We start from the raw sequence: 14,177 nt of genomic DNA, 5'->3' as shown, positions 1-14,177 counted from the left end.
GCGGTCTCCAATTCTTTAACATTCAATCTTCAAACCAAATTGACTAATTTGAATCCTCATTGTCACTGACCGAATCAGTAACTTTTGGCAGTGGATCTCCCCTCACTGATAACTGAGAACACTATATGTTTATACCTCAAGCTCATTAAAATAATAGGAAAAACCACTGAAACAAGCAAAACAAGATTACTGTCACAAATAAGTGGCTATTTGAGCTATTAAGCTTATACACACTGCTTAAATAGGCCTAGTTTTGTACTGAACTGAACGTAACTTGAACAAGCAACAGACCGACCGCAGTGCATTCACTTACTGCTGTACGTGCTGAAGAGCATTGGAGCGGTAATGCCACCACTTAGTTAAGAAAAGAAGTGAGCAAACTATATAGTCGATCAATCTTTAAACTGAACGAAAGGATTTGAATCAGCAAAGTGATTTGTAATTCATATTTTTACTTCAACGACTTGCACTCCCAACTTGCACTTTGCTTATGAAGATTTGTCATGGTGTGCTGTGTGATGTGTGATGTTGCTCAAAGTCATGCTGTACAACACAACACACTACCAAGCCTGATTAAAGGCTGCATGAGTCTATTAGTGTGTCTGTGGGTGTAGTGTAGCGTGCGTCAGTGCAGGACAGGTTGAGGGTGCTCTGGCAGCACTGTGCTCCAGGCCCCTCGCTCCCTGGATTAATGCAGATTGTTTGGGAATGACTTGGAGCTCTGGACCACACAAGGAGAGTGAGGGCAATGCCGGCCTGCTTGGGGCTGCAGGAGAGGGAAATAGTGGGGAGTCCGCATAGAGTTTTTAGCAAGCTCCCTACTTCCTCTCACTGTTTCTTTCGTTCTACCTCTTCCTTCACCGCACACACAAATACACTTTCTCTTTGTCTATCACTCTCAATTTTTGTGTTTCCTTTTTCATTCACCCTTTGAAAACCAATGAGCTGCACTCGTACCTCTACTTTCCTGGGGTCAAGATGAAACGCCATATCCCTGACTACAGCTCTACCTGCCCTGCTGTGTGTGTGTGTGTGTGTGTGTGTGTGTGTGTGTGTGTGTGTGTGTATGTGTGTGTCTATGGGTGCATGTGAATGTATGTTTGTAGTGTTCTGTGGGAGGTTTAAAGCACAGTTTGGGAGGACGCTTAGGGAGGGATACAAAGAGGACAACAATTCATCAAAAAACACAGACGCTGGCTTTAATTAGCTGAACTCTCAATATGTGCTTCGCTGGATTTTGGTGTGAGTCATTAGAGATGGCCAGTGCTTCACAGCAGTGTATATTCCTGGCGAAGATATTTTTGTAAACACGGGGGAGCATCGCAAATATATTTCTTTGCTACGTAATCAGTTCAGTCAGCAAGTAAGCAACAGTCTCCCATTTCCTCTAACAACAGAGGAGGATGCTGACGGGGAACGCTTTGCCTGCTCAGCCCTGAAGCTCAAATCATGTGAAAGAGGAGAGAATAAAACACAAGAGCTGGCAATGACAGGAGACACGAGACTGACAGCTGTGTTTATAGAGCAGGGTGTGGGAGGCTGGAGCCCTGCGGATTCACTCCATCCAAAAAATGTCTCCCATGACCTGCCCAGATGCTCGCTGCGACTCGATAGCGTTCATGTGGGAGCGCCTTATAAATCAAGAAGGAGCTTGATATCAAATGCTTTTTATTCACTGTCTGGAATGACTAAACTCACGGTCTGGGGTGGTCGGTTTTGGGTTCCCAAAGGACGGACCAAGTACAGTATGTGTGTGTACGTAAAGCATTGGGTGTATTGATGGTGGTGGAGGGATAATCTGGGGTTGAGCCACAGATCTTATTTTAACTGTGAGATGAAAACAACACAACACAGGAAACTCTCAAGGGTGTGAATCAGTAATGTTTGGGAAGAGGGGTGGAGAGGGGGTTCCAGACGGAGCAGTGTGTAGCTTGTGTGTGTGCGTGTGTGTGTGTGTGTGTGTGTGTGTGTGTGTGTACCTCTACATGACCCTGTCGAGAAGGTAGGAGTGGCTCCTACTGTCTCCACGTTGAAATGTCTTTGAGCAAGACATGACCTCAAGTTGCTCCCCAGGTCATTTATAGCAGCCCATTGCTCCTAAATGCTTAGGATGGGTTAAATGCAGAGGTCCAATTATGTTTATTTATCCACAAAATGTTTACATGTGACAGAGATCTGGTGTTTTCTAACTATGACTATGACATTTTGACTCATCATATGAAGCACAGGTGTTACTAATGTGTGCTGTATCTAAGTGTCCTTGTAAGCTATGTGTAACAGTGAGCCAACATGCAGTAAACCAGGAGCCTGAAACTGAAGCAGCAAACTGGAATTCAGCCATCATTCATTTTATTATTTACACCTGCAACTTTCCGAAATTTCAAAACATCTTCTGTGACAAATGCCTACTGTGTTTAAGCTATAAGCTTTTTTTTATCACAGTGGAGTTTTTGACTTTTCATTACAGGAAAATCGCAGGTTTAATGATTAAAATGAATTAAAAGGTCCATTCCCTTGGCTATTTTGTAATGACTTTGACAGAGCTATTGTTAAAGTTATGAATTACACCTGTGCTTTTCTTACTTTTGATTGCTTCTGATTCACAGAAATACAAAAAAGATATGAATTGCTTACAAGGAGAAACGTTCTAATCGAGTGTGCAGGGGTTCACGGGATGATGATCAGGGAACCAAACACAGCAACATGGAGAGAGTGTACCTGAGAGGGCTTCGGCAGCAGTTTATATAGTGATTGAGAACATTGGGCCCAGATGCTCCCTGTCAGCCCAAGTGGACGGCCCTGCCTACCAATTATGTACCTGCAAGAGAAGAGGAAACAAGGCCAAATCAAACTGTCGTCTAAAAACACATCCCTAATATCAAATGCATTTGAAACAACATTGTGATTTCATTTGTTATTATCTTTTTAGCATCACTGTCTATTCATGTTGGAATCAGACACATTCCAAAATATTAAATTTCAAGTTGGAAAACATTAGATAGGAGAAGCAATTTGGTATTAATCATGAAGGCCTGTGGTGTTCCCAGCAGGAGGTTTGTTCATGGCTTACACTGACACACTGCCTTACTTTCACCAACTCTACAAAACCGCAAGAAAATTTCGCCAGAGACGAGGCAAATGCTAAGTTTTCTTCTGCTGCTGGTAGTGATTTTAATCCCACAGCTGTGCAGCAACAAATGCCAGCCCCCAGTTTTCTTTTGCCCACATCCCTCTTTCCTCACTCTTTCCAACTTTCCCTTCCATCCACCTCCCCCTTCGTCTTAAGGTGACTCCCCCTGCCTCCCCCTTGTACACAACCCGAAACACACCCCATCTACCCCATAGGCTGCCTCTCTCCACTGCAGCTGCCAAGAATAAGACAGGCTGATGTGGGGGCCCCGTGGGGGAGGCCCCGCGCTGGTGAAGTAGTGCTTCTCCAGCCTGAGCACTCACTCCGCTGAATTCATCCACTTGGCTCTGTTTATTTAATATTCAGTCAGCTGTGGGGAGTGGGGTTAGCCACAGCTTATAAAACGCAGTCAGCATGACCAAGATATAACCCCTCCCTCCTCTTTCTCCAACAACCACACATACACACTCATGCATACACAGATACATACGTGAACACGCGCTCTGTAACATACTGATCCACTTTCTCCCATACAGGCTTTACCTTTAAGAGCACAAAGTATGACGACACAATCTAAGACGTCCTTGGTTCTATATACTGTATGAACACATTCCCATGCAATAATAATATTAATAACCTTTGTTTGTATAGCACTTTTTAAAATAAATTCCTCAAGTGTTTCACAGAGAAATACACACCTGAAAAACCAACTAATCAAATGGGATATAGCAGATACAGCACAAAAATACCACTTCATTCAGAAATGCTATATTTTTAAAAAAGAAATCACTGAGGTAGAAAGAAAAAATTCAACAGTCTGGCTCTGATAGCAGATGTACAATCTCCTTTAATGTCATGACTAGTTACAAAAAGTGTATGCAACAATAACACAAAACAATAAAGCTTGAAAACAAATACCATACACGGCCACATCGCTGAGAAGAAACAAGCAGAGAAAAAGGTTGCGGGTAGTCCTTTTATTGCATACTTAAGTAAAGTGTGATCACTTTGTCCTCTCTGCACATCATGAACTCAGGGATGTAATGAGCTTAACTGTTTGACTGGTATGAAGGCGACTGAACAGAAACAAAGCAGGAAGCGAGGGAGCTCCAGCACAACTTCAGCTCAGAAGGGCATGAAGTGGACGAATATGGATTTGAGTATGAGAGAGGAGGGGGTGGGGTAGGTCTTAATAATGCTCACAGCGGCCCATATTCATTACCCTGCTGTGAGAAAACCCAGCATGCTCCATCTATGCCTCGACTGGAAGGCTCCATGGCAACCTCCGGGGTCAGGGGTCACGGGGAAAGGTTGCTTTTATCTGCTAATGAGGTCGGTACCTGGGGCTCCGTGTCTCTCCGCCTATGTCTCTCCGCATCTCCCCTGTGCAGTCCAAGGCGGGGGGAGCGGCGGCTGTGAATGCCTGCCAAGTGACACCAATGCCATCTTCACTCATCTCTGCCCTGGCCTCCAAGATGAGGCGCGATGTTGCAAGGGTGGGAGGGGTTCAGTCATGTTAGGTTCTGCCCTGTTGGGAAGATAACAAACGGCTCCGAAATTGCTGTCCCCCAGTCTGGCTCGTCATTGTGAAATAAGTGTTCACATGCAAATCAACAATCGCCTCACAAGCCCGTCCGTGGATGGTAGTCCCTCTACCTTCACTTTAGGTTTGATGGATTGCCTTCGCACCAACATGGTTTGTGTAACGTTGAACTTACTCTTCAAGTGGCTTGTGATTGATGTTATGTTGTTTTGCTTCTTACACACAAATCAGCTGTGCCGAAAGAGTCTTGACAGAACAGTCAAACAAACCATATGATTAACACTCACCTTTTTTAAATCACTAACAATTCATAGAAAGCAGCAAGTCAGTACATCCTCTGAATTATGGACTGCTGAAAACAAATGAGTGCTGAATGAGCCACGGGGCTTTTGATTGGGCGAGCTGTTTAATGCCCCTGGAAAACACACTTCCCTCGCCAATCTGGTCACACTATATCACACAAGGCTCATTGGCCCATGTGCCCCTTCAATGGGGCAAACAGGCACCCTCACCAGCCCCCGTCCCTCTCCCACACCCCTTTACTGTCACACACACGCCCCCTGTCATGTTCGCAGGACTGAGAAAGGAGTCCATTAACTCTGATTTAGTGGCAGTGTCATGCGGTCCCCTTTGTGAGGTGGTGACATTCAGTGAATAGGAATCAGAATTTGCTCCCCCTCCTCCTCCATTTTTCCTTCTCTTGGCTCCATGGTCAGAGTAGCCTATGTGTTGCTCTGGTAGGAGTGTGAGGGTTTCAGAGTTGTGCGGGGGGGGGGGATTGAGAGGGTTTTGCTGCCACATGTCTCTGAGTGGCGGACTCTTTGTGCCTGGGCCAGCCTGTTTGTTTAGCCTTTCCTCAGAGAACTGCTTCCCACATCGGTGCCTCATACAGAGGACTGAAGGGACAAGCTCCAGCTTTGAGAGGTGAGGGGACAGAATGGAACCACGCAATAACAAAAAAAAGAACAGTGTTTGAGAAGCTGGTCAATTTCCGCCAAATCTGACAGTAGAAACATTTGCTATTAATGGTCAATATATTGACGTAAGTGTCTCTTCCTGAACGGAGAAAATAAACCAGTATTTTCTTTGAGAGTAACCTTAGAATAAGGGTTAGTGCAAGGTGAACTTTACAAGCAACTAAAAGCAAAAAAGCCAGAGTTCAGAGAAACAGCATCTTTGTGGCAGATGCCTCAAGAACATTTGGAATTATTATTTCTTCGGGACGAATACTGAGAAATCAAACTCTTGGTACGTTTGGTAACTCAGGGAACATACAAATGAAAGATGAAAGCCATGTGATGCAAAAGATACTGAGATTTTAAGGGCATCATTCCAAAAAGCTGAGAAACATACTGGGCTGAAAGATTTATCATGTAATATTTCAAAGTTGCAGACAGCTATATCTGGAAGAGGTTTGTGAGATTTTAACGTGCGTTTTATGCTTTCAAATATAGTGTAACTCATTTTCTAATATATTCTGCAACTATACCTTAAACAATCCTTTGAATGATGGAATATTAGCACATAAATTATATCTGAAAGAAGGTATTTTTGTCTTTGCATAGAGTTCAAAAGTTGGCTATGCTGAGTTTAAACTGCCCTCACAGCTGTTATCCATTGGTATCAGTGGCTGTTGCTCATGACCTTTGGAGAGTCCATCCATTCCTGACTAACCTCTCCCACCAGCCAGCGACGGGTCAATCCTACCTCTGGTCTCAGGCGTGTCGACGCAGAAGGTGAGCCGTGTCCACGTGATGAAGAGGAAACAAGAGGGCAGAGAGGTCAGGCTTGATTATTCTACCCTGCTCTCTTGGAAAAACAAAAGAAGAAAATATTTACACAAACAGGAAGCTTAGAATTTGCTAATGATTGGAACCACGTTGAGCCTATTTGTTTCGCTCTCTCACTCACATTCACCAACACACACACATGTACACATGCACTGAATGGTATAAGATTTAGGACCAGAATAGAAAACCTTAAAGATTTTGTGAGTCAAGCTTTCTTTGACGGTACATTCTGGATAGTGGAATGTTTCAACTCAAACTAAAAGCCCATTAATGTTGTTGAGTGTGGGCTTCCCTCCAGCAATGTTAGATCAACCATAATAACATGTGAGTTTATGGACCTTTGCTCCCCAAATGTCTACCATGTTGCTAATTGCGGACATCTGTGGCTGGTGTTTTGATGTTTTGTCTCAATGTGCAGCTGTCCATTCCGTTTCCAACAGCCTCTGGTTAAAAGTGGGATGGCCCTCCATTATCTGTGTCCAGCTCTTGAATAGAAGTGACGCGTTTTGTTTGTGATTCACCGGGAGGACTTTGCTTTTTGTATAATATCTTAAATTTGACTTACAGTTCTTGGCTATGATTAAAATAAAGGAATATGCAGACATGCAGTGGTTTTATGTAGACTATAATGCCAAATGTGCCACCAGCAAACATTTGTTGTTCATGTTTGACACAAACATGTTTCACGACTGAAAAAGGAGAAAAAAGCATTAAAACAAATGTGAATCCTATTTGTTAGTGATGCATCTGGTGGACTTGTACATGAACAATATATTGGAAAAATATTTTGTTTCTGTATTCAGCATTTGGTACCTCTTGCTGATATCACAGCCACACAAAATCGAATTTCATCATAAACACCTTATTTCCTTTCGTTTATTGTGATCGTGTCAAACTGGGTTGCTACACTACACAAAATCTCAATTTTTATCCATTATTGAAGATCTAATACAAACAGACTTGTTAGGTGTATTTATTCATTTTAAATGTTACTATGTTGACATTTCTAGAAAACCTGTAAAACAAGTCAAGTTGTCCTGAAACAGGACACAAATTTGAAATGAGTTCACCTTATAAATGAGTTTATAAGGTGTTTTCACTTGTTTTACAAAATGTGATTTTGATGATTTTAGGTTACATGCTTTACCTTTCACTGCTGTGTGATATTTTGTAGAGGGAATATCGTTGTCACATTCCTCCGATCATCGGATGAAGTCACAGCCTTTTTCACAGGCCGATGCCATATCTCAACCTGGGAAATGTCACTGCCATTAAGTTAAAAGGTTAACAGGACCCCCACCATCCACGCACACTCTCACACACACACACACACACACTCACAAACACTCACAAACACACACACACACACACACTTTATCATTCTTTACAGTGTTCTTAGTTGTTCTTGCCTTTATTTGGTGGCTCTGTGTATGTTTCCTCTGTTTGGTACGTACTAAATTTTGTTGAATAAAATGTTGCACATTAACATTGTGCCTAATCTTTAACTGGCATTTAAGGTGGATTATTTAACAGTGCTCTCAAGTTTTGTGACAAGTTCCTTGAGTTTGTTTATATTAGATAGCAAGCGTCCACACCACTGTATGGTGTCTTGCAGTGCCATCAGAGGAGGGATCAGCACAAATGTGTGCAATGTGTACACCAGTGAAACACGATCTTGAGTAATTGTCAGGATAAGGTGAGGGATTGACCTCTGCCATGAACCATATTTTCTGAAACAACACACACTTGAGCTAGCTTTGAAATATCCTCTCCTCCAGGACTGGAGTGGCCCATGAGGAAGCTAGTCATCAATTTTTTAGTGTAACTAAACAAAGCCTGTGGTAATTTCATTAGCTTACTCTTACATTCTCAACGAGCAGATAGCTGGTGGGTGCCCTGCTCTCCAAGATGCTGTCCCTCTGCTGGTCATGACATCACATGCCAGCAATGTGAAGTATGAGTTCATCTGGACAGGACCGGGATGTTCCCCACCAGCTCGCAAAGTAGGGCTTGTTTTGTATTTGAGACACTTTTTTATTCACATTTAATAGAATCAACTCCTAATTCTTCTAGTCATTTATTAAAGCACTCAATAAATCAATTCAAAAAGTTCTGTTTACTTTTGACTATTGAACCTCAAAGCAAATGTGGTCATTGTTATTCTAAGCAAGCCTCTAAGACTATTATGTGTGTATTCATGACTGATCCGTGCACAAATTCAACATATTCATGGGGCATGTCAATTATTATTATTAGCCCTTGTCACTAACGTCACGTCACCAAACACATCTTTCTCTCGCAGTCTTTACGTCCCACTCTCTGTCCAGACATGGTGTGTTTGTGTCTTCGGAGTTGTGACAGCTCGGATCCTGCAGCGATCAGCTTGCATTCCTTTCATCCAGATTCCCCAGAGGTCGGCCCCACCTCTTCCAATCACTGCCCCAGTGTGAGGGAATCGGACAGATGCAGGATCTGGCAGATGGTGGGCAAGTTCATGGTCAAATGACATCCACGGCATGTATACTGTACAGACTCCCTTCTATTAGCACATAACGGCAGCAATGAATGAATTGATTCTCATCAGAAATCCTGTTCGGTCCGGTAAGAAAAGTCAGGATCTGGTGGAGAAAACTATGTCGACTTCCATGCCATCAGTGTCGGTGCTGCAGGGTAATTGAATTTGGATCAAAGACATTCATGTCTTTCGAGAAGGTCTAAAGGGCTGCTCAGTTTTTAGTAACAGAAGCGCTTCCGGCGTTGACCTCCAATTCCCCCTTCCTCTCCCCCCTCTGCGCTAAAATATCCCTGCTTTGAAAAGCCCAAGTCATCATGGCCACTCGAGATAGAACAAAAAATTCTTCTGGAATAGTAAAAAGTCCAGAATTTCTCAACCTGAAACCTATTGCTCCTGCACATTCGAAGAAAGTGCTTGTTAAATGTATAGATAAATATTTAAACAAAAACTTTTTACTTGGTTAAAAAAGCAAGTGGTGGCTTAACGAAAAAACGCATCATCAGATCCAATATTACTCCGTTTAAGTACAAATAGGATGGATGACGCAATTAATTAGTAAATGAAACATGACTAAATGTCATTCATCACTTGAGATTCTTCAGACAAGTTGTGGCTGGCTGTTCTGATCTTGGAGAAACACATTTATGGGCCATATGTTTGAGAAGCCTGTCCAACAATTTCCTCAAATAAAGTTGATTGACAGGAAAAGGTCAGGCCAATGGTCCCTTGTTGCAGACAGAGATTTTAGATGCCTATAGGGTATATAAATGGTTTGATATTATGATAAAGTTTGTTGAATAAGTGATTTGAGACAAAGGTTTATGTTTGTCATAACTGGTGAAAGTGTGCCCCCTTGTGTTTGAAATTCAGTAAATGGGAAAAATACTGATAGGATCATGCACAGTCTTTGAAATGAAAAATGTAAGCAAAATTCTCTCTCTCTCTCTCTCTCTCTCTCAAACATAGAAAGCAATAAATTATCTTTTTTTTCAGACAATCAGCAAATGATCTACATTTGAAAATAGTCTCCATTGTAAATTAAAACCTATTTACTAAATTCCTGGTGCATATACCAAGTATAGTCCAATAACATTCACTTCCTCCTTCCAGATTTACTCAGGCGTCCGATACTGGAGGTGAACTGCAGAGCCGACCTCTTACACAGTGAGAGAAGACTGTCTATTTCTGTGTCGATTTCCATTGAGGAGACAGATGTGGATGCAGAGGTGGAGTTACGGTGCTTCTCGTGAGTTGTGCTTCCATTCTGGAGATGTAGGGAAGTCTGTGCAGGTATTGCACAGGCCCCATTGGCCTGATCGAGAGGCCCTCTGTCTCTCTCCTGATTCGCCTTTCCAAGTCCCTCTAAGTGAGCCTGGAACGTAGAGGTCTGTTGTTCCAGGGTAATGAAACTCTCCTGCACCTTGTCAAACTGTAAAGGGAGAAGAGTTTTTAGTCCGGGGGGGTTTCTAAACCTATGGACAATGTTTGAGTTAATTGTACCTGCTCAATGTTGGACTGAAGCAACAGCTCTGGCCACACTGACTCACTGGTGCTGCTCACACTGTTGCTTATTTGCGTGTGACGCCACGTTAACTCCTGTGGGACAGGGCAGAGGGGATTTCTGAGTGAAGACATCACAAAATATCAGAAGTTGACTTTTCTTGAGTGAGGAGAACTTTACCTGCACCAATTGTGTGCTGTCGTTCAGCTGAGCCTGGCAGCACTGAAGTCTGTTCCTGTAGTGAACCAAGACTGCAAACAAAGTCTTTGCCAAAGACATAAGAGTATTACAAATAACACTCAATGCACAAGGAAAATGTCAATGATTCATGGTTCGTAAAAGAAACTAAAACAAAGAAGACAACTTATCATTGTAGGCTTGTCTGTACTATTATTTATCTTACTTTTATACTTCTTTCTTTCTTTGCCTGTAAGCCCTTTTAATCACCTCTGTGTAGGATAATGTGTTATATCAACAGCATATAGGCAAAACTTAACATTACACTGGTACATTATAATACCAGTACTGCACAACTGCAGACAGACCTTCACACATGCTTACCTCTGTGTCTGTCTGGGCAGAGGCCAGGTCTCCGTGGCCTAGGCTCCTCTCTTTGGTGAGCGTGACCCCAGTGTGGAGCTCCTCCAGCTGAGCCCAGAGGCCTTCTAGGCCCTCCAGCACATCCTTCGCAGTAGTTTCGAAATCCCCCTGCACCTGGATGAGTCTACACAGTGAGCTCGACCTATCCGAAGGGAATGTGTGATATTAATCCAACTGAACAAAGTTTCCAAGAAAGCAGATGGCATGTACACTGGAGGTTGAACCTTACCTCTGCCGCAGGTATGTGTGGATCAGCTTCACTTTGTCTATCAGTATAGAGTCTTGGTCCATATCCTCCAATGTCACCTCTGAACCAATACCAGCCTTTTCAAGAGTGTGACACACTGACTACAGTGAAAAATAGAAGATTGAGAGGGCCGGGTTTAGTTTTGTGGAGGTTCTTAAAACTTCCTCTGCAAAATGTATGCATCAATACCCATCGAAAGTCATACTTAAATTTATTTGCGTTTATAATGCTCACATAAAAATTTCAAGAGATGGGGACAGTGTGTTGGAATCTACTTGTTGAATTGTATATTCATTCTCCACTGACACATCTGTTCTACACATGCAAATGTCCAAAGAAATATTTTCACACAGTTTAAAAATGCCACAAACATAAAATCTATAGTGATTCTGCAATAGTCATTTAAATAATACATTTTTGGAACATTCTAAAAACAGAAAGAAAGGGAAACAGCTCCGTGGGTTTTTGAGATTGTAATGTTGATGGCACAAAAAGGTAAGCCTGAGGCTGATGCAGGAGGACAGGGTTCTTAACCCAGCATGACAGCACTTTAGTGAGCATTAAACTCACAAAGTTACAGCAGGTTTTGGTCAGTACTTTTTGAGATATTCTACCAATAAAAATGTTGACCTGCAGCTTAAATTAAAGAATATTAGACCAACAGGCTAACAGAATCACTGACACTGCTATCATAGAGCCACATTCATGGTAAGTGCTAAAATGCAAACAGGAAATACATAAGGAGACATGTAATTAAAATGTCTCTCCTCTGCCAATCGGGTTGATTCGGAGTGCAGAAGACAGCAGCAGTGTGTATTGCCATGGGCTAGAATATCAGTGTATGCCCGAGTACAAAGTCTGATCTAATATCACCACCAAAGACTTCACACTGATCTACATGCAAAGAGCGAGTGAAAACACAGGAGATGACAGGTATTGCTGGAGGCTCCTCTGTCTGTGAGAGTGAGTGAGAGTGAGAGTGAGAGAGAGAGATTTTCTCCCTCTTACCTCCAGCCTGGAGAGGAGAGCCTTTATGTGGGGCACCCTGGGGTCTAAAAGGGGCTCCTGGAGCGCACACAGCAGCAGGCCGTCAGCCAGGGCAAGGGCCAGAGGAGCAATGTTGTCCAGGCTCCTCGACTGGGACCTCCTGGAGGAATAATGTGTATCGGTAGGTCAATGAAGAAACGTGATCCACCCTCACAACTACAGATGTACTCGTATTTTATAAAACAGTGAAATTAAAGCATTTGATAACAGATAGATGTGGTTACTTTGGGTGCATTTAAATTAGATATAGCAGTTGGATATAGCAGATTTTAAAATGGACATCTTACAGTGTTCTTAGATAATATCTGGCCTATAAGGTCTTTGGTCCATATTGCCTGTATACTGTATGTTGTAAAAAAATCCCCAAATAATATATCATATAATGGAGGAATGGCTGTAAAATTAAGTCTCACCATAAATTCTTGTTTTCAGTAGCAACCTCCTGCTGCACCCTCAGTGGACACTCCCCCTTAAATTGAAGCAAACTCACCCAATAAACACATGAAGAAATCCAACAACAGGGTAAAATGAGATTCAGTTAATGCCGCTGCGCTCACCTGGTTCTGTCCTGGCCTCCGGCAGCACTTCAGGGCATGGACACAACCTCCCAGAACCATCCACAGCAAACACACCAACAGGAGCCTCCAGCACACATCCACCAGTAACAGAGATGGGTGCAGCGTCGCCTCCACCTGGCAGACTGACCACACTACACCTACTGGAGCAAAACCATACCAGCCTCGTCTCAGTGTCTGTGACCAAGATGTTTGCTGTGGCTGATGAACAGCTGGTGTTTGGTTTGAACTGCTAGAGTAATGGAGCAACAGAGTGATAGACAGCAAACCGTTAAAAAGCAACTCAGAGAGTGAGAACTGCTTTATTGGAAATTAAAAAAAGGGAACACTATTAGAAAAAGGGGTCATGCAAATATAAAATAAATTAGCGCAGCCTTAAGGTCATTCCCCTTTAGCATTCATATTGGATCTCTGTTGTGAGATATGGTCCCTAACATGTCTCCTTAATTTGCATCAAAGTTAGATAAAACATTGTATGGCACTTGCATGACTCAAGTCTTAGGCATGTTTTTTTATAGCAACACATGACATTAAGTGGAATGTTACAGATTTCTTTGCTTTACTTTTCATACAGTTTGGTCAATCCTGGTATCCACATTGGAATTTGAAATAAAGTTTTGAACAACACTCTGCCACGCAACATGCATTTATAATGATGGACCAGCTGTTGCGTCCAGCTGAGTCACAGAGGTTTCTCCCTAAACCAGCACTGTACTGTAATTGATAGTCAGTTCAGTTCTTTTAGCTCATTACTGATAGATGTGAACCCAGAGGTGTACCATGTTGACAGATGTCTCCCTAATGGAGCAGAAAAAAACATTTGCTGTTAACATACCTGAGCAGATTTCACTCAGACCTTCTCCCATGTAGCAGCAGGTAAGCAGACTCCTGCCACTCAAACGCTAGTAAAAGGTAAGTTGAATGACACACAGATCTACGTACCTCTGCCGTGTTTGCCTCCTCTCAGTTGGTTCTCCCCCCTCGTCCTCCTTTACCTCCTTCATCCATTTACAGCCCGGTCTCCCTCCTTGTCCTGTACCCCCTCGACTTTTGGGGTGGCAAACTGTCAACCAAGTCATCGGAGCAACACAGACGACATGCTGTTTGAAACTGCACCAGAGCAATTAGTTGAACACAAAACACCTGCTTGGTATGTGATTAGTTCAGCTTGTTAAACTGGCTCTACTGGACTATTTGTTCAATCTAGGTGGTGTTTTCTTTTTACGTTT

General features: G+C 42.7%; 1 protein-coding gene across 2 annotated transcripts; it reads right to left on the bottom strand.

Moving 5' to 3' along the window:
- Positions 1-8,520: 8,520 nt before the first annotated feature.
- LOC116392353 (uncharacterized) lies at positions 8,521-13,973 on the bottom strand. 2 transcript variants are annotated; one of them, XM_031863719.1, is made up of 9 exons: positions 13,891-13,973; positions 12,931-13,180; positions 12,787-12,842; positions 12,335-12,473; positions 11,309-11,427; positions 11,041-11,221; positions 10,660-10,743; positions 10,479-10,574; positions 8,521-10,407 (listed from the first exon to the last, which is right to left on the bottom strand). In XM_031863719.1, the coding sequence occupies exons 1-9, from the start codon at positions 13,950-13,952 to the stop codon at positions 10,072-10,074; spliced, it is 1,323 nt and encodes a 440-aa protein (XP_031719579.1). In that variant the 5' UTR covers positions 13,953-13,973; the 3' UTR covers positions 8,521-10,071. The 2 variants fall into 2 exon arrangements, with proteins under 2 accessions (XP_031719579.1, XP_031719580.1); XM_031863720.1 differs by having other exon boundaries at positions 12,931-13,177; positions 13,891-13,955.
- Between the last annotated feature and the right edge of the window lie 204 nt (positions 13,974-14,177).

The sequence above is a fragment of the Anarrhichthys ocellatus genome, unplaced genomic scaffold (assembly GCF_004355925.1).
Source record: "Anarrhichthys ocellatus isolate YVR2014 unplaced genomic scaffold, GSC_Weel_1.0 scaffold29, whole genome shotgun sequence".
Lineage (NCBI taxonomy): Eukaryota > Metazoa > Chordata > Actinopteri > Perciformes > Anarhichadidae > Anarrhichthys > Anarrhichthys ocellatus.
Note: the sequence above shows the minus strand (reverse complement) of the source record. Positions and strands in the feature narration are given on the sequence as shown.

Coding starts and splice junctions, on each gene's coding strand:
- LOC116392353 (XM_031863719.1), bottom strand. CDS start 13,952: ATGAAGGAGGTAAAGGAGGACGAGGGGGGAGAACCAACTGAGAGGAGG. Junction 11,222..11,308: donor CACACATACCTGCGGCAGAG/GTAAGGTTCAAC, acceptor CCCTTCGGATAG/GTCGAGCTCACTGTGTAGAC. Junction 10,408..10,478: donor TTCAGTCCAACATTGAGCAG/GTACAATTAACT, acceptor CTCCCTTTACAG/TTTGACAAGGTGCAGGAGAG.